This window comes from Sorex araneus, chromosome 7 (genome assembly GCF_027595985.1).
Source record: "Sorex araneus isolate mSorAra2 chromosome 7, mSorAra2.pri, whole genome shotgun sequence".
Lineage (NCBI taxonomy): Eukaryota > Metazoa > Chordata > Mammalia > Eulipotyphla > Soricidae > Sorex > Sorex araneus.
Genome location: NC_073308.1, coordinates 31218978 through 31239217, shown reverse-complemented (window position 1 = coordinate 31239217; position 20240 = coordinate 31218978). Strand labels below are relative to the sequence as shown.

At 35.7% G+C, this 20240-nt stretch overlaps 1 protein-coding gene across 1 annotated transcript in view; it reads left to right on the top strand.

Moving 5' to 3' along the window:
• The window catches only part of DENND1B (DENN domain containing 1B), a 223246-nt gene that overhangs the window by 132645 nt on the left and 70361 nt on the right, over window positions 1-20240 (top strand). Inside the window, exon 13 of the mRNA XM_055144664.1 lies at window positions 10170-10295. Coding sequence (XP_055000639.1) covers window positions 10170-10295 — 126 coding nt within the window. The remainder of the gene's footprint in view (window positions 1-10169; window positions 10296-20240) is intronic.

Below are 20240 nucleotides of genomic sequence, written 5' to 3'. Positions count from 1 at the left end.
TGGGAGTCTTCTAAAATCATTCACCAAAGGATTTAAATCCTTGCAGGCGAGGGCCTGTATGCATGTGCACTCTGTTATTGTGTCAGCTTGACCAGTGGTCTTGGCTATTCAAAGGTCAGTGGTCACAGTTGTCCTGAATTACTAGTTCTTTTTTCCTGTGGACCCTCTGCTGTGTTGCATGCTGTAATCTTCTTAATGGCTTCATTCCAATATTCACACATAATATTTTAGATTTATTGACTGTTAGAAATACTACCATGCCAGTAGCAGTTCCGCTACTCTTAAGGTATTTAAAATTGGAAAAATAAATCAGCGCAGAGCTTTCAGGAAGCCTTTGTTTTCCTTAAGGGAGGAGAAAAAACACTCTTCCTGTCTTCCGACAAGTACACTTGCTTTTCGATTTCATCATTTCAGTATAGATTTGGATCACTATGAGAGGGGGAAAAAAAAACAGCTTTTACTGGGAGTGATTTTAATGATACTGATTATTACATGGAATAACTTTTAAAAGCAGTAGATCCATTAATATATATCTCGTAGGTTTTATTTATAAATACATTCTGATATTATTTTTTGTGGCATTTCCAAATGTGTACCTCCACACTTAGTTTGAGTATTTTTAATTAAAAAGTAATCTTTAGGATTATGCAACAATAAAAATTAGTGTTTTGTGTTATATTTTTAAACATAATACAAAAAGCCAGTTGGATTAAAATAATATTTGAAATAAATAGGATATTTTAACATAATGAAAATGCATTTTTGAAATCCTAAATCCATACACAAATTGAGTTTCAAGTAGATAATAATTTTAAATGTATTTCTGTTGGTGGTATTGTTTGTTTTTAGGTTTTCCTCATTTTTAGTTTCTTTTTGAAGTTAACATTTTAAAACACAGTCTGGAGAATTGTTACTCCTTAAGAAATTATAAGACAGCCCATTTGATGTAAAATTAAATTAGTATTGTAATGAGTTTTAGGATATCTGTCTTTATGAAATATTAAGATAAAATGCTTATAACTACTTTATAGATGTAAGGTTAGAATTGATATTTGAAAAAATTATATAATTAGAACACATTACTAGGAAATCAGTTTTGACCTAAAATATTACTTACCCGTTTCTAAATAACTTTTAACTGACTCATTAGATTGTAAAAAATGAACATGAGATAGGTCAGTATACTAATCCCTGTTGTAAATAAGATGAAGGCACAGAAAGTTAATGTTAATGGTGGGTCTAGAATTTTAATTTCTATGGGATGTTCTTTGACTCCCCTGGTTCTTCTCATGGAAGCACGACGTTCAATATAATGGGATAATCTTCTTTTTTTTGGGTTTTATTTTGGGACCAGTGCTCAGGGATACATGGGGTGCTGCGGGTACACTCTTGGTCAGCCCTGTGCAAGGCAGGCATCCTACCAGTTGTACCATCTCTCTGGCCCCAGTGGGTTTATCTATTAAAATAGGGAATCTCACTCTTTATGTATCAGTATGACTCACTTGATTTAAAATAAAACTGTCTGCACTGTTTTAAAAACTTGTTTTGGGGGCTGGAGCGATAGTACTTAAGAGTTCTGATCAGTTCACCATAGTCAACAGTGTTAACAGAATAGCTACACTGGGCATAAAGTTTTCAAAATTATGAAACATTGAAAAAAGGGACTCATAAAATACTATGCATCTTCTAGTGATGCTTTCAAGTCTCACATGAGAGAATTGGTTAATAGTTTTATTGTGATCACCGTATCACTGTCATCCTGTTGCTCATCAATTTGCTCGAGCGGGCACCAGTAACATCTCCATTGTGAGACTCGTTACTGTTTTTGGCATGTTGAATAAGTCATGGGTGGCTTGCCAGGCTCTGCCGTGCGGGTGGGATACTCTCGGTAGCTTACCCAGCTCTCTAAGAGGGACAGAGGTATTGAACCCAGTCGGCTGCATGCAAGGCAAAGGCCCTAACCTGCTGTGCTATCAGTCCAGCCCTTTGTTGTGATATTAAAGGAAAAATACAAATTGCTTTTAATCACCAAAGGTCATTTAAAAAGCCTATTTTATAAAGCCCAAACTCTGACTTTTAAAGAACTTCAAGTATAAATATTCAAGTGGCTCAATTAATCTGGTAGCGTGGCCGAGCGGTCTAAGGCGCTGGATCAAGTGGCTGAATTAATTTGGGAAAAGAATTGTCTTTTTCAGAGAGATTTGTAAATCATCTTTAAAAACACATAAACAAATGCAACTCTAAGGCCATGCAGATGATAAGCAGATATGTTTAATTATTTCCTCTAATCTAAGAGGGTTGACTATCTTAAATTGTCACGATATGTGATATAGTATGTGGGGGGCATTAGAGAGTATTATAGTAGATACAAAATTGCCACAACTCTACTACAATTTCCATGTTTAGCCATAGATGAATTCCCCAGCAAATTTCTAGAGGGTCCATGTTTGAAAAAATATATCACAGTTTCATCCATGTTCTGAAGTTATTTAGAAATTTGTCTTTTTTTTAATTTTAATAGAATATATGGCAGGAGACAAATAATGCTTTCAGTTTGCCCCTGAAGAAATGTGGTGTTGCTCTTTCAGCCTTTAGCTGTGCCTTGCCCTCCACGGAGCTCCAGTGCAGGGCTTTGCAAATAGTAGACATTCAGTAAAATGATTGTTGAAGGGAAATAAATTCCTCTTCTCTTATTTTTTGTAATAGAAGGAGCTTGTAAAGTCCCTTTTAGAGTTATTGCCTAGAACATTATTTTATAAGGTTGTCATCCGACTTTCATGATGTTGAAAGGAAGAAACCTGGAAGCGTGCGTAGACTACGTGCGACTTTTGCTTTCCTTTCATTCGAAAAGGATCATATCATTCTGCAGACTATTCCAGGTGCCATAGAAGCTCATGGAAACCTTTTGTCAAGTTCTTGTTTTGTGTGTGTGTGTGTATATAATTGTATGAGCATCATCATAGTATTGTTTCTAAAGCTCAGTGATGCAGAGGAAATGTGTGCCATCATGAGGCAGCCAGGAGTTGCCTCCAGTCGTGCTTAGGCAGGGATTTCTGTGTCCCCATCCAGACCCTGCATTGTTGCTGCCAGACCAGGGCTGCCCTTGGCTCTGGGACTTTCGAAGTTATCTGTGGTGCTTGCTGAGACTGTACATTTTAGTTGTGCTCAGACACACTTGGCTGTAGTGCACCCGAGTTGGCACACTTAGTGCAGGTGCTACGGATTCCTAATGACGGAGATGCCGGGATTACACTTGACATGTGGTCTTTGCGGGGAACCTACCTGCAATCCTGTGCCTGCAAGGCAGGCAGTGTTTCTCGAATCACATCTCTGGATCACACCTAGCCGTGCACAAGGGCTTACTCCTGACAGTGTTCAGCAGACCATAAGAGATGTTGGGGACTGATTCTGGGGGAAATGCGTGTGAGGCTAGTACCTTCCCCACTGAACTATGGCTCTAGCCCCAGGATTCTTTATTATTTATTGATTTATTTTGGCAGGGCTAGCATCAAAACCTTGGGCCTGACACATACAAGTCAAGCACTCTGTTATCAAGCAATGACCTTGGCGTGACAGCCAGTGTTAAGGTGGCTTCCCTAATAACTTCTCTCTGTCACCTTGCCTGGAAGAAAGGGGATGAAGGGATGTACGGAGACACAGTCCTTTGTTTCAGATCTCTGCCTGATTGTGTCGTATTTCCCCTCAGTTCATAATCCAGTCTTCTCAACCCAGCTGCCTGATCACTCTAGGTCACTGTGTATGTCGGGGGAGGGGGGCGGTGAATAGGGGGGCAGGGAAATTAGTAATTTAATTGGAGACCTGATAGACATTCTGCTCTAAGTAAGCTGAAGTAAAAAATATGTTAGTAGAGCTGAGGTTCCTTTCTTAGTTTGTGAACTCAAATCTTTTCTTGGGGAGTGGCCAAGCAACCTGTCAAAACATCTGTCTGTGGAATTAGCCTGAATGATCAAGATGAGTAAAGCTAAGCAAAGTTGCGGGAGGAGGAGAAATAGCATATGTAGTTGTCCTGCTATAGGGAGTACTATGGCACATTTAAGAAATGAAAAGAAGTCCTGTGTGGCAATAGTGAGAAGAATATAGTGTTAGGCAAAATAGATTTTAGAGCTAGAAGGGCATCTTACTAAGGACCTTAGAACGGTCTCTGGAGACTTTTAGCAGAAGACTAGTGTTACCGGCGCTGACTTTTAAAAATATCTTGGGCTGTGGAGAGATTATACAGTGGATATAGCACATGGTGTTGCATGCAGCTCACCCGGGTTTGATCCCAGCATGGCATATGACCCCCTGAGCACTGCCTGGAGTGATTTCTAAGCACAGCTGGGAGTAAGTCCTGAATACAGATGAGTTTGATTCTAAAATATATATGCATATATATGATAGACATATAGAAACATTCACATATATAGTAGTCCAAAATATACATGTAATAGGTATATGTACAGATATATGTGCATACATATGTACACATATATTTTGGAACTATCCCCAATAGTGCTCAGAGAGAAATCTATCTATCTCTCTATCTCTCTCTCTCTCTCTATCTAACTATCTATCTATCTATCTATCTATCTATCTATCTATCTATCTATCTATCTCTTGGATTCTGGGTTCTGAAGTTTCCTTGGTAGGAGAAATAAAGTAGGAAGATCAATCACTGATCAGAGACCACTTATAGTCATCTTGTGAGGGACTATAGTTGATTGAACTTGGTAGTAGCAGGGATTTAGAGAGAAGTACCTATTTCGTTCTCCATCAGAGGTCAGACTGCTAAGACGTGAGTGTATGTGGGAGCTGAGGAATGATAAAGCGTTGGAGAGGACTTACAGAACTGTGTGGGACAGGCTGGAACTGACGTGGGGTGGATCAGAGACACGGATGCAACAGAGGGCTGGTGATAAGGATAGAAACAGTTTGGGTTGTCTTGATTTTAAAGATGCCTCTGCCAGAAAAAAAACACACACAATAAACCAACTAAACACTCAAGTTGTATGGGATGCCATTTTTAATTAGGTTTGATAAATAAATTATTTGGACATAATTTATATGTCCAAATAAATCATTTATTGATATCTCAGAGTATATCATATGCTTTTCATTTAATAAGTATTAATAACTACTCTCCTAGTCTTTAGAAGCCACTTAGAAAATTGGAAGAAAGGTTGATATTTCTTTAATGAAAGCCAGAACGTTATAAGTGTTGAAGAAGTATAAGGATATAAAATAGGTGATTCATATGATAACATGTTTCATAAAAGATTTCAGTGTAATATTTTCAAGAGCAGACATTAAGGTATTTACTTTTCCAAGTGTGTGTTGTTTCAAGTTTAGTTACATATTGGAAAATTTACAAACATCATAGAGGACCTGGGGAAATGGCCCAGCTGTAAGGGGTACGTAGTCCTCAGTACCCTAAATACCCAGCACTGCTTGCTCCCCTCCCTGCCAGATGTTCCTGGTGATCCCCAGCATGGCAGAGTCTCTTGCATTGAGCTGTCTAGTCTAGTCGGCTGAGTACGGGAGGAGGCCCGCAGGGGCCCCTGAGCCCTAAGCAGCCTGCGCACAAACCTCCAATGCCTGCCTGATAGGAAAAAATACATTCATTGTGGGGATTGTTTTCTTCCTGTTTTCTTTTGGGTTAGGGGGCGATACCCAGCAATGCTCTGGACTTACTCCTGGCTCAGAGGTCACTCCAGGCACTGCTTTGGGGAACATGTGTGGTGCTGGGGATCAAACCCGAGATGGCTGCGTGCAAGGCAAGCACCTTACCCACTGTATTACTGTTTCTGCCCATCACGGAGATGTTTGAAATTGTATCGGCCAAGGATTGCGACAGCCTGACCCTGGTGTAGGATATCTGTTATTGATGGATAACAGAAAATTTTCATTTTCTGTTTTTCACCCTGCTGTTTGCTTTGTGATCCTAAAGAAGTAAAGTTCTGGCTACAGTAGCTAATATATTATTTTTTCTGTGAAACTTGCATATAAAATTCTAGTGGGAAAGAAATCAGCTCTTTCTCTGAAAACTCAGCTCCTTTCTATGCTCTCCTGAGCTAACTGTCGGTTGCACAGTTACTTCATTACTCAGATGGTGTGCTTGTGGCTTGCACTTTTTAAATTTATATCTGTTTTCTATGTTTACTCATGTAATTTCCTCCTTCCATTTTTAGCAATGTGAGTGTTAAGTGGGTTAAAGCAGAAAATGGTAGTAATATTATTCATGTTGCACTGAACTGCCACTGCGCTGAAACCCAGATTATATTTTTTTCTCTGAATATCTGCTTGGAAAGCCTGAATTTTCCTTATATGAAAATAATTTAGACATTAGATCTGTGCAATGAAATGATCATTGTTTCTGAAGTTCTTTTCCCCTGCTTAACTTTTGGGGAGTCTACTATAATACAGAATTAGATAAAAATTATTTACAGGCTGAAACTCTCACAAAATCATGATCTTTGAAGACTGGAAGTAATTTGCTTTTACCTTTAAAAGTAAAAAAAGAGTGGCTGGAGCGATAGCATAGCGGGTAGGGTGTTTGCCTTGCACGCGGCCAACCCGGGTTCGAATCCCAGCATCCCATATGGTCCCCTGAGCACCGCCAGGAGTAATTCCTGAGTGCACAGCCAGGAATAACCCCTGTGCATCGCTGGGTGTGACCCAAAAAGAAAATAAAGTAAAAAAAGAAAGAAGAATAAAGGAGTAAAAAGAAAATGATACTTTTTCAGTCACGCTAATATCGTTGTGTGATCTCTAGCCCTTTGACTAAGGTTTGAATATTCTTCTGAATTCAGGCTTACATAAGAGTATAAGTTTAGATTCTGTAGACAGATGTTCATTTATTTCACAACTAAACTTAGAAATTTAAAAGTTAAATCAATAAATGCTATTTCCCAGATGAAGTATTAAAAAAAGTTCAGAAGAAACATCAGTGTTTTTTTAAATTTTTTTTTTAATTTTTATTTTTTAGCTAAAAACTGCTAAAAGCTAATTAGCACTAGCAAGGGCATTGGTAACTGGTGATAATTTACTCCAAAGATCTAAAGGACAGAAAGACAGCAAGGTTGACACAATCATTGTATATTAGGGTAATAATCTCATATCTAAAATGATTATAATACTTTTATTTTAACAGGTTCTTTCTAAACATTTGTTTGTACATTCAGAAGGAACACTTGCCTGTTCCAGAGGAACAGCCTTAGATCTCCTGAGAGTTGAAACCCACCAGGATTAGGTCAGAGAAAGAAAAACTCTGCAGTTTCTCGTGCAGCTGGTAGAGGATGAGACAATGAAGAGATAGGCAAAGAATATAGAAGTATTTCTTGATAGACATTTTATACTCATACTTATGTGCATATTGGAGTATATACAATATATATTTTGTTATACTCGTGTGTAATAGCACTATCCATAGAAATGTAGTATAAGGGCTGGAGCAATAGTACAGAGGGTAGGGCGTTTGCCTTGCACGCGGCCGTCCCGGGTTCGATTCCCAGCATCCCTTATGGTCCTCTGAGTACCACCAGGGGTGTTTCCTGAGTGCAGAGCCAGGAGTAACCCCTGTGCATTGCCAGGTGTGACCCATAAAGCAAAAAAAAAAAAAAAGAAATGTAGTATGAGCCATACATGCAACAAAAAAACAAACTTACTAGTACCCATGTGTAAAAAGTAAACAGAAACAGATGAAGTTAATTTTAATGATGTATTTTAAATATTGTTTTATTATGTAATCTGTGTGTTATTGAAATATTTTCTATCTTCAGGGGTCTGAAGTCCTCAAAATCGTTTTTATATTTTTTCCACATCCAGTAAATCTCGTTAGTAGCTAGTCACATTTAAAGTATATGTGTGTCTGGTAACTACTGAACAGCACAGATTTAAAATGAATGTTTAGTTTTTTTCCCACTTATTATCTTCACAGCTCCTGAAGGAGCTCAGGAAATATCATTGACTAATTTGGGGAGTGGAAGCCACATCTTTATGATTTTATTAGGAAGGACTTAGGGAAATGTGATTAATATCCTGGATAACTTCCGCAGCAATTAATCAATCAAGGACTTGAGGTAATAAAGGCTAAGGAATGGTGGAACTAACTTCCACTCTCTCTGACCATCTGTGTTCTGATGTCTGAGAATGCTTGATTTGTGGAGAACTGAATCATCAGTTTCATGCTTTGTAGAAAAATACACTTAGATGAATTTTCTTTTGCAGTGATAGATGACACGAGATCTTAAAATGTCTTCTTTGTTTTAAACCTGAAAAGAAACCCAGCTAATTACATTTTTCTACTGTAGTAACTAGAAGAGTTAATATGAAAGACTGGTGTCTTATTTCTTCTATAATAATTTTATTCTTCTATGGTGATTAAGGACATTAATATTCATTTTCATTGTTTTTTCTTTAAAGAAATTTGAGCCTTAAAAAATAAAATTATTATACATGTCACAAATTAAATTTTCTATCCTTCAGCTGTATTGTTGAATATATGAATTGCCTAAAAAAATGTACATTTATTGAGGTTAGATTTTAATAAGAACTTCCTCTTAAATGAATCCTGGTTTACGCACTTTGTGGGCTAAATGAATTAGGCTCCAAGCTTTCATCTAAATCTATGGAGCTTGGATATAAATGGAAAAGATCACAGCTATGGGGAGAAGTCCTCCACTGCTCCAGCCTTTCTGCATAGATTATGAACATCATAACTCAATAATTTTTTCAAAACTATGGTTATAATTGGACCCAATGGGGGTCTCTTTCTTTGATCAGATCACAGTAACTGTGACTTTACACTGGAAAATGTCACTTCTGTGAAGGTTTATCACCTGTAGAGCTGGTCCTTCCTCTGATGCTGTGTTCATTTCTCATTAGCATTATTCAAAGTTTAGTTGTTAATTAGGTTGACACTTCAAATACAATCATCATCTACAAGAGTAGTCAGGAATGGTGGCATAAAGAAATAAAAAATATCCCTCTTGCATATATATATATGAAATGGATCAATGACATTATTTTGTTATCTGGAAGTTTCTTAAGAATAAGAACATATTGTTAGGTGAGTCATCCAACCAGAGTTTTCTCAAGAAAACAATTTTTACATGAGTTCATCTTTCCATTGGAATTAGTAGTGAACGTATATGCTAGTATTTTTAAGTAAATGGTGTAGCTTTCAATTATGTATTAAAAAAACTGATCATTCAGTGAACAGCAGCATATCATGTTACCTCTTTAAGAATTAAGAACTTATCATTTGTATCATCTCACTCAAAAATAAATATTACTCTAATAATGATATTCATAAGTAACATGAATTCTCAGAACTAACCTGAACTTGAATTTAAAAAATGTGTGAAGTGATATATAAAATTATGCAAAGCCTAAAATTTTTTCTTATGTTTTTAAACATTTAATACTTTGATAACTCACATCCAGTTGACAGTGGTGGAAAACACCAGGCAGAACTGGATTTAAATCACAATTTTGTCCTTTATTACTTAAATTGGGGAGGCAATTTGATTGATATCTTTCAACCCCTATTTCTTCATTCAAAAGTGGTACTACGAATGCCTTTTATAGAAGATTTGTGGACTAAATGAAGCAGTGTTTAAGTTTTACCTAAATAATTCTTCCTCTCATGGTAGTTCTCAGTGACTTCTTTCTTCTTCTTTATCTAATTATGGTGAAAAACAGTTTAACAATTGACTGGAAAATTACATATGCAAATGATGTGTTCAAAAATAAAATTAAGTGGAAAGTTACCCTGTAGGACTTATAACAAATAACCTTACATAGCAGAAATGAAGGAGACCCAACCGGCTTCCTCGCAAAACAAGTAGACACATGTAATTGCTAAAAATCTGCAGAAAAGTGGCTCACAAGCAGTTTACTGTAAAATAATTAAAGCTTATTTATGTCAAGAGGCCCTGGGAAAAAAGAGAGCATAAACCAATTTGCATTAGCACGTTACTATGGGCTCCTGCTTTCGTTTCAATTAACAGACCAGCAGGTGCTCCCCGCAGTTAAAAAGATAAGCTATCAGGGAGGAGGATGAGTTTTTGGCTGACCTGCAGACACTGTGGTTTGCCTGCTGATTGGGTTCGTACCTCGCTGTACCAATTTCTGAGGTGTTAATTTAACTGTTCCTCTCTGTCATACAGGTCTCGGCCCTGAAAAATAAACTGAAGAAGCAGTCTACAGCTACGGGGGATGGAGTAGCTAGGGCCTTTCTTAGGGCGCAGGCTGCTTTGTTTGGATCCTACAGAGATGCACTGAGATACAAACCTGTAAGCATTTCATTTCCTCACTTTTTTCATTTGGTTTTGTACGGTTATTTGGAGTTGGGTAGAGAAAAAGAAACATCATTTTAATATCACACTCTTAAAAATGTACCATAAAAGTCTTTTAGATTCTAAAGTAATACAGTTGATTTAGAATATTACGTTCCGTCTCTCATTTCTTGACTTTTCTTTCTGTGACCTTCAGTTAATGTTTTACATGTTGTAATGAATATCACCTTATTTATTGTTATAAAATGCAAATATATCTCATTTTAAAATACATTTAAAACTACATTTTAAAATACCTATATAAATTTTACTAGGGTCACTGAGAAATTAACCAGACAATTGTATTTACTATATTAGTGACTTTAGAAATGACAAGACAAAATTAATGTGTAAAATTTATTAGGACTTGAAAATATTTTGACATTTGGAAATTTATTGTCTTTTAAATTCAGACACTTATAAAAATGTTTGTCTAGCATATCCTAGTTTATTTGCCATTTCTTTTGTTTTAATACCCTAAAACTATTGTTTTATATTATGTATGTGATATATATGCATGTATATAGCGACATTGTTAGTCCAAAAAATGGTCATATTTTATACGACACTAAAAATGTCATATATTATTACATAAGTCTGATCTTATGAAAATTATATTGCCCTTCTGTGACCACCAGATAAATAACTTGTAATCAATAAAAATATTGAACTAGTTATAAGACCTGCCATCTAATAGCAATTACACCATTATTAAGCTGTGAACCATGACCTACTTCCTTTGTCTCTGTAGATTTTGAGCATCTCATTTGTAAAGTGAAAACACTTGTGCCTTCTCTGTCTACCTTTCAGGATTGGCATGGAAACCTTACCACAAACTATAAGGCACTAAATGAACGTGAATGAGTTTTATATTGACTTTCCTGTTAGCAGTTTCCACCCACAGCGGTTACACCTCTGAGGAGCTGAATTATTGGCAGGAACCTTAAGTGTGTAGGCAGGTCAATGGCTGGCTTTACATATGTACATGGGTCTAGTTTCATACTAAATTCATAATACTGTGTATCATACATATAGATGCATATCTCATAAGAACCTCAGAAATTATTACATTTATATTGGGTTTTAGTCTTTAAAGTCTGTAGTAGGACATATTCATATCTAAATTGTTGGACATTGATTAAAGCATTAAAATTAATTTAAAGTAAAGCTGGCAGATTTTTTAGAAGTGGAGGGGTGGATAAGTTCAGGTTTCACTGCTTAAATGCTGCCACATTTAGACATTAGTTTAATCTTTATAGGCTCTATCTTTTAATTTCCTTTTAAAGTTAGTAAAGGACTTTAGATTTGATACAAGGACAAATATGGAGAAATGTTTTCTTATGTGATTTAACTTATTAAGTTCTGATTGAAAGTATAAAAATGTTTCAATTTTGCTTAATTTCCTTCTGCTTTGACCTAAGTTGAGCAGTTAGGGTAAAATATCTCATTGACTTTGAAAAGAGTTTTGAAAACAGATTTCCAAGATCTATGGGGAAAGATACAGTTTAATTATTGAGTATATAGTAAATATTTATTTAATTTATATTAATTTTTTTGTTTGATGTTTTCTCCTCCGTGAGTGCTCATTTTTTCTGGTACTGGGAAATAGAATTTTTATTTTGTATACCTCCACATTTCTTTTGACTTAGTCTAAACAAAAAACTTACTTTGCAAAGCAGACTGGATGTATTTGAATACTTTTTTTACTTATTTTCAAGAGAAATCGTTTTCAAGAAAATATGACTTACTTCTTTATTATGTATAAAATGGATCCTTTGGTTTGTTTTGGACTTTATCTTTACAAATTACCATGATTCCTATAGTATTAGAGGGAAGGGGACTTTGTGTTGGGATGGTACTGACTGGAACATTGTATTCCTGAAACAACTCTCTTATGAACAACTTTGTAAATTACAGTGTCTTAATTTAAACAACATATAACTTATTTTTGTTTTCTGTACTTTTTTCAACATTAATAAAATGGGCCTATTTATATTTTCGGATATAAAAAAGATGAGCTGAATGTAGAAGGTACAATTGCTCCACAGTTTGCCCTTCTTTTCATAAGCACATTGCAGTAGAATACTCTGGGTGTTAAGAGTACAATGTGAATTATTTTGCACTGTATTGCTTTTCAAAATTTTGTGATCGTTGATGGAAATACAAAAGCAGCAAATGGTTATTTCCCTTTTATTTGACAAAATGTAACCTGCAGAATTGTTCTGTGACTGGCTGGAGTCCATCTGCTGATGTCTCTTCTCCCCTGAGCTCTGGGCCTCCCACGGGCACACGTCTGCATTTCTCCTCGCTTCCCTTCCACTAGGCCTTAGTTCAGAGCCTTCTGCACGATGCTCCAAATGTTCTAAATGTCTCAGGCGTCATTTATAATGTTCTTTTTTCTGGGCGGTGTTTTTTCCTTTTGTTTGTTTGTTTTTAGAGGCCTTCTATTTCCCTTTGTGATCCTTGAAATTACTTCATTAATATCTTTTGTGAACGGGTTATGCTTATTTTCTTTAATGCATTTATTCTACCCTTTTGTATATTATTATAGTAAATATATTGTAATTTTACTGATACTTACTCATAATTGTTTTAGAGCAATAACTGACCCTTGAGCATCTATAAAGGCCCTTTAAATCATCATTTAGTCATTTACAAGCCTTAAAAATATTACCCATTTCATTTGAAGATGAGGAAAGTAGCATTTAGTGTCAGTAATCATGAATAAAGTCATTGATATTAAGTAGCAGAACTTGCACTTGAACCTGTTTGTCCACAGCTCTACTTATACTGCTGGTGGGTTCTGTTGTCTCTGGCCATTGTTACTATAGCAATTGTACCTTGAGATAAATTTCCCAAACTTACATTTCTTCTCAGTGAAGCTCCACAGAAGGCATTTGGCATCATTTAAGGAAAGACTGAACAAATGAACAAAATATTAGGGAGGAAGAGGTGGTCTAGGCAAACTGTGGTTTGCATTTGAATGGTAAATAACTTGCTGTCCATGCTGTATATGGTCTTCTCTATTGGTGAAGTAGCTGCCTCTGCCCAAATTGCTTTTATTCCTTTCTGTTTCAAAAGTAGTAGGGGCCAGTTTGATTTGCATTGTGATGGAAAGCGCTTCAGCATGATCTGATCATTTATTCTAAAAGACACACCTACAAAATACATATGCTGAATATGTCCAAAGAGTAAACTACCTTTATAAATTAAGCACCTAGGCTAGCAGAGTGACAGCTCTGAGTATGTCTTTACTTTTTATATTTAATTTGCAATCTCTAAAGGACACCCTGGCCTTATGGACAAATAAATTACAACTGATCTTAAGTACAGAGGAAAAAATACTCCTTAATATTGTTCAAAAGTGATTTAATAGAAGCCTGAGAGATGGTATAGCGGATTGGGCAGTTGTCTTGTACATAGCTTACCGGGTTTAAGCCCCAACACCCCGTATGGTCACCCCGTATGGTCACCCCATATGGTCTTCAGCACCCCGTATGGCTACGCCATGGGTGATCCCTCAGTTCAAAGCCAGGTCTGAGCATTTAGCACCACAGGGTGTAGCCCCCATTTATTTTTTAAAAAAGTGATTTAAATAAAATAATGAATGTTTTGCTTTCTTCATATTTAAGCCAGCAGCAAGTTAGTTACTTTCTAAGAGCTCAGAAAAGTGAGATCGAATTAACGTGTTGCATTAAATGAAAAAATGCAGTAAACATGGACTCTAAAACCAGGGAAGCTGGTATCAGACCTCTATTCTGTGACAGAATTGTATTTGTCATGACTTTGGGCAAATTTATAGTGTTTTAATTTTCTCATGAATGTATCTTGTATTATTAAAAGATAAATGCCTTCATACATATGAACAGAACGGTGCCAGGCATATAGTTAATGCTACATAGATTAGTTTATAATTAAAAATGAACTTTTACAAACAGCACATTTATAAGGAAAAATCCCTTTACCATGCATTTTAAAATATGCCCTTGTATAATCTTTTAAAAGAAAAAAACATTATTATAAATAGGAGGCTACATTTAAATGGTTGCATTGAATATCTAGTAATGGGTCTCTGTGCATTATACGTGCCATCAACTATATAAAACAAAAGTACATTTTGATAAACCAGTGATGCTTAAGAATTCTTGGCTTGTGTGAAAATTCTATGTAGCATACTCAAAGATATATTTTATTGTCTAAGAACTTAAAAGAAACACTCAAATCTATTCCTTTTACTTAAGGTACAGTCATTTGTTTTAATCACTTAAGATTTTCTGGCTGTCATGAATCTTGCTATTAAATCTTGCTAATTAAATTAAATCTTGCTAATGAAAATTCCTTTGAAAAGAAAGATTGCATAGTAATCTTGGGCTTCTGTTTGCAAGTTGCAAGAGTTGTCCTTCAGATATTTGGGGGATTTTATATTCCTTTAAAACATATCAATAAGTAATGTATTTGGTAATTAATTTAAGCAATTTAAGCATAGAGCTGGCATCGATAATTTAAATCATTTTTTAAATTGTCAGTTTAATAAGAGATTTTAAAGTCCATGTTGCTAAGTATTATTTACTCACTTGAAGTTTTGTGGTTAAAAAAACATTTTAGCTATCCATTCCTCTACTTATTATTTAAGCTTAAGTGTTTGGACTTTCATTTTAGAGATGATTTCTACTGAGAAATATCTGGTGTGTATTTTTCTAATGGAATGTGGTTTTCTAATGGAATTATGGCACTTCCTTTGATGTTTTAATTAACAATTTTTCTCTAATTGCTTTGAAAATTGTAAAAGTTCTGCACAGCTACTGTAAGATAAGTACAGCTTAGAACTTTGATAAGTAAGGGTTCCATATTTATATCACCCATAATACATGATCCGGGAGAAGCATTCTTTCCCCCTCAAGCCTGGAGAAAAAAAGTATGTTTATAATAGGCAAAAATCAATACATTAATTTATCCATATTTTCAAATAAGATATACTTAAACTAAATTGTGCTAAATAAGTTTAACCAAAATGCTGGAATCAATTGAATTAACTTAAAATGACCAATTATCTTTCCTGAAAATTGTGCTGAATAACAGACAAATGGGACTATGATAACTTTATTTATTTATTTAAAAAATTTTATTAGTGTATCACCATGAGGTACAGTTACAGATTTACAAACTTTGTGCTTGCATTTCAGTCATACAATGATCGAGTACCCATCCCTCCACCAGTGCCCATTCTCCACCACTGATGATCCCAGTATCCCTCCTACCTCCCCCCATCCCCCCTCACCCCACCCCATCCCCCTTACCCGACCCCGCCTCTGTGGCAGGGCATTCCCTTTTGTTTTCTCTCTCCTTTTGGGTTTTGTGGTTTGCAGTAGATATATTGGGTGGCCATCGTGTTTGGTCTATAGTCTACTTTTGGCATGCATCTCCCAACCCGAGAGGGCCCTCCTAATACCCTTTACTTGGTGTTCCCTTCTTTATTTTTCCAAATAGACCAAATAACTTTATTATAAACTTACAATGTGTACAATAAAAAGGTTTTGCTTTAATAGTTTTTAGTTTGAATATGAAATTTTTTATTGATAATTTTCAGCAATAAAGTATTATTTTTATCGGTAATCTCAAACTGAAGTACCATAAGCAATAATAGCATTAATAAGATACTTGGGGGAAAAATGGTGTATATGCTAAAAATTTATTCTTAGTATTCTGTGAGTATCTGAACATTTTTACATACTTCCATGAAAACTGATGCAGTCTTTAAAAGATTAAAATATTTAATTACACCAATATTCTACAGATACTTTTCTTAATTTATTTAAATCCTTTATGTAACAGTGATATTCCAATGTAACAGTGATTGTCCATTTTAAATATTAGTGTATTATTATAATGTTGATGATTTGATTAGTATTTATTTTTGTGCAGTATTCTTCCTAGTACCTTAATTTCATTTTTTATGATTTTGTTTTTGAGTCACACCCAGTAATGTTCAAGGGTCACTCCCAGTGGGACTCAGAGAACTCTATAGGGCGCCAGGGATTGAACCTAAGTGAGCTGCATACAAAGCAAACTCCCTACTAAGCTTATTATCTCCCCCTGCTAAGCTTATTATCTCCCCAGCCCCTTAATTTTCTTTTAACATGAATTTTTCTGTCTTTATGTGTCAGAGATACATAAAATCTAGCTCGAGTCCATGTTTTAAATTTAAAATGTTTTTTCTTGTAGTTAAATTGTCATATTTGCAACAGTGTGTTAATGTTCATTTTTGTCTTGATGTACAGTTACTTACCTTACCACCACCAAAGTGCATACTACCCTTCACCACAGTCCTCCTGTTACTTCTGGTCCCCCTCTTCACTCCCCTCACTCCCCTTTATGCTATGTTTTAAGCATTTTGTTTTTGTTTTTGCTTTTTGGGTCACACCTGGCATTGCACAGGGGTTACTCCTGGCTCATGTACTCAGGAATTACTCCTGGCGGTGCTCGGGGGACCATATGGGATGCTGGGAATCGAACCCGGGTCAGCCGAGTGCAAGGCAAACGCCTTACCCACCGTGCTATCTCTCCAGCCCCAATGTTTTAAGCATTTTAAAAAAAATATTCTTCAAAAGTTTTTTACTTCAGAATATAGTAAAGAGCTTGAGATATACCTATTTTTAAAAAACATACATGCAAATATATAGTATCAACAAAGTAACAATAACAGCCCTGAAGCTGAATGTAACAGAGATAAGTAGAATAGTCCCATTTCATTCGTATCTGTATCATATTCATATGGTGCTCTAATTACCCCGTATAAATAATTCAGACAGTAACTGGAAGATATTAAACACTCAAAAACGCGAAGTACTGGTTTTTTTTTTATTGGTAATACAGTGATAAAAAGGACTTAGTCCCTGAACCAACTTCAATAATTTAAAGATAAAATATATAAAAGTATGACTGAATGCGTGATACAAAATGAGTACTGAAAGAAAGATACAGGGCTAGGGAGATATAAATCAGAGGGATAGTCCACATGCTTTGCAGAGCAGGGAGAATTATCTAGAGAACCTGACACTTTGTCAGGAAAGTTGCATTCCATCTGAGCCATATTTATGCCACTGAAGAGTAGTTCTAAGTCATTTTTTTTCTGCCTCAGCTAAGGATGTGTCTTTTGAAAATAGAATCGGGTAATAGTGGCATGCATACACTTCACTACCACAAATGGTACCTTTTTTTTCCAACATATCAATTATATAAGTGTCTGAATATGACATTTTCTATTTTGACTTTATGTTTTAAAATATAAATTAAATATAAACTTTGATATTTTTACCATTATTATTTTTTAATTTTATATAAAATAAAATAGTTCACAGTATTTGGTTACATTTAATATTTGAACACCAATCCCACCACCATTACACCTTTCCACTACCATATTTCAGATGTTTCCATCCCGAATCCCAACCCCTGCCCCAAAGCAGAACCGAAATAATTTATTTTATATTGTTTGTTATGAAAAACTGCTGAAAATGCTCTAAAAAAGTTTCCTTAGAGGAAATAATGTGAAGATTGTTGTATTTCACCCAGGGCCATTAAGCCCTTCTATAAGAGATTACTAACATCTTATTAAAGGTTGAGCCTTGTGTGCTTACATCACTGTCACCCCGTTGCTCATCTATTTGCTTGAGTGGGCACCAGTAACATCTCCATTTTGAGACTTGTTGCTGTTTTGGCATGTCGAATATGCCACAGCTAGCTTGCCAGGCTCTGCCATGTGGGTAAGTTACTTTTGATAGCTTGCTGAGCTCTCCGAGAAGGATGGAGGAATCGAACCTGGGTTGGCTACATGCAAGGCAAGTGCCCTACCCGCTGTGCTATTGCTCCAACCCCCATATACATATATATGCATTTATATATATGTAAAAAAAAATTTCCCTTTAAGACTGGTTGCCTCCTACTTTAAACCGCATCAAATATAGCATGGTACTCTTACAGTATGGGTAGTGCAATTCGCGGTTGGCAGTCCAGGAATATGTTCACTTGTCAGTGAGGCTCAGCCCGAGTGTGAGGAGAGCAGAGCAGTTGTGAGAGTCGTGACAGTGGTGACGGTGGTTGAGTTCTGGAGGTTTTTGGCTGCCAGGGCTTGGTCCCTTTGGATGGGGAGGGGTCTCACCTGCCCCCCTCCTGTGCTCCCCAATGAAACACCCTGGTGTGGGGTCCAGAGGCACGGTTATGGTGTGTGTTGTGTTAAGCTCCCTTCTGGGAGAGAAGGACAAGGCAACTCTGGATCGTGGCCAATGACGAGATTATCTGGGGCCAGTCAGAGGTGGCTTATGGGAGTGACTGCTGAGTTTCCAGAAGCAGGGGAGACAGGCAGAGGGTCCCCATTCCTGGTTCCGCTGAGCCCAGAGTTTTCAGTCACAAAGTCCCGTATGCCTGGGTATTTTTACTATTATTAACAGATGACTGAGCAAGCATCATTTTGGAGTACTTAACATGTTGTTGATTCTTAATTTATATATTTGTTGACAATCATGATGCTTAAATGTAATTGCAAAAATGTTGATGCTTCTTTTTGGAAAGTCTGTTTATTTCTCAGAAACTTCCTATTCAAATATGAGTTACATTTTCCTTATATTCCTCCATGATCCTTTGAGTGAGATTCTACCAAAATACTTTTGGTTTCTCTGCCTTTTTTATTGCCTCACCACCACTCTTTCTTGGAGCAAAAGATCAGTTTCTTTCCATAAAGAATTTTAATTTTCTGTTGTTTCGTGTTTTTACTTGTTTACACTGTGTTTCCACAGAATTTATAATACATATTTACTACTTCTATGAATGGTACTTTTATTTATTTTTCTATTTGACACTTTGTTGTCTTAACATTATCTTGCAAACATTTTTCCAAACCATTATACCTTTATCACAGCATTTTAGTGATTATAGATATTAAATATTTTGTAAAAGAGAAGTATTCTCTGTCCCATAGATCTTGGAATTATATTTATTTCTATTCTTTGTGTAATATTAGAAAGCCCATAGTTGCTTTTATTTCTAATATCTTTTTAGATGAACTTAGAGATTAAACGATTGGGTCAAAGGGTCTAAGTATATTACAATATTAAAATTGTTTTAATTGTAGTGTAGGTAACAGGTTACAATAGTTTCAATATTTTTGTTTTTTAAAAAAATTTTATTGAATCACTGTGAGATAGGTCCTTACAAAACTGTTCATGATTAGGTTTCAGTTCTATAGTCAGTGCATCTTTTAAAAGAAATCATAGCTGAGAATTTCTCCATTGCATGAGTATTTTTAGTATGTAGGTTTATCAGCTGAACATTAAAGTTTTATGTAAATAATTCCTAAATATTTATTAAATTACATAAATTTCCAAATTAGTTTCTAGCTTTGTTCTGCGTATTTTATTCTTATCATTTACCTCTAGTGTTGATTTTTTAAATTCTACTTCTAAACAAAAGAATTACTTGCTTCTAACATAGGAAGTTGACACTTTTCAGTTGGAGACAGAACTTTGTATTTAAATTGGAGATTATTTTCTGCTATATTAATGACAACTTTCAGACAGACCATTGATCGTAATAAAATACATTTCACGTGTCTGGAGGAAAATCTGTCAAATGAAACTAAAATTACCAGGAGCACTGGATCACTTTGTAATAGCAGTGATATAGTTGGAACTGCCACTAATGGCAGTGATATTATTTACTTTTAAATTTTATACTGCTTTTGAAAAATAATATGTCAGATGGATCAGACTTGACTTACCTGCTGTTTCATTTACACTTTTATTGGAGGCTCAGATATAACTCTCAATATGAGGCTGAGAGTAAGGTGCAAAACCAACACTTTGTCTTTAATAGGATGGCTATTTGTTGTTTTCCCCCCTTTCTGAGGTT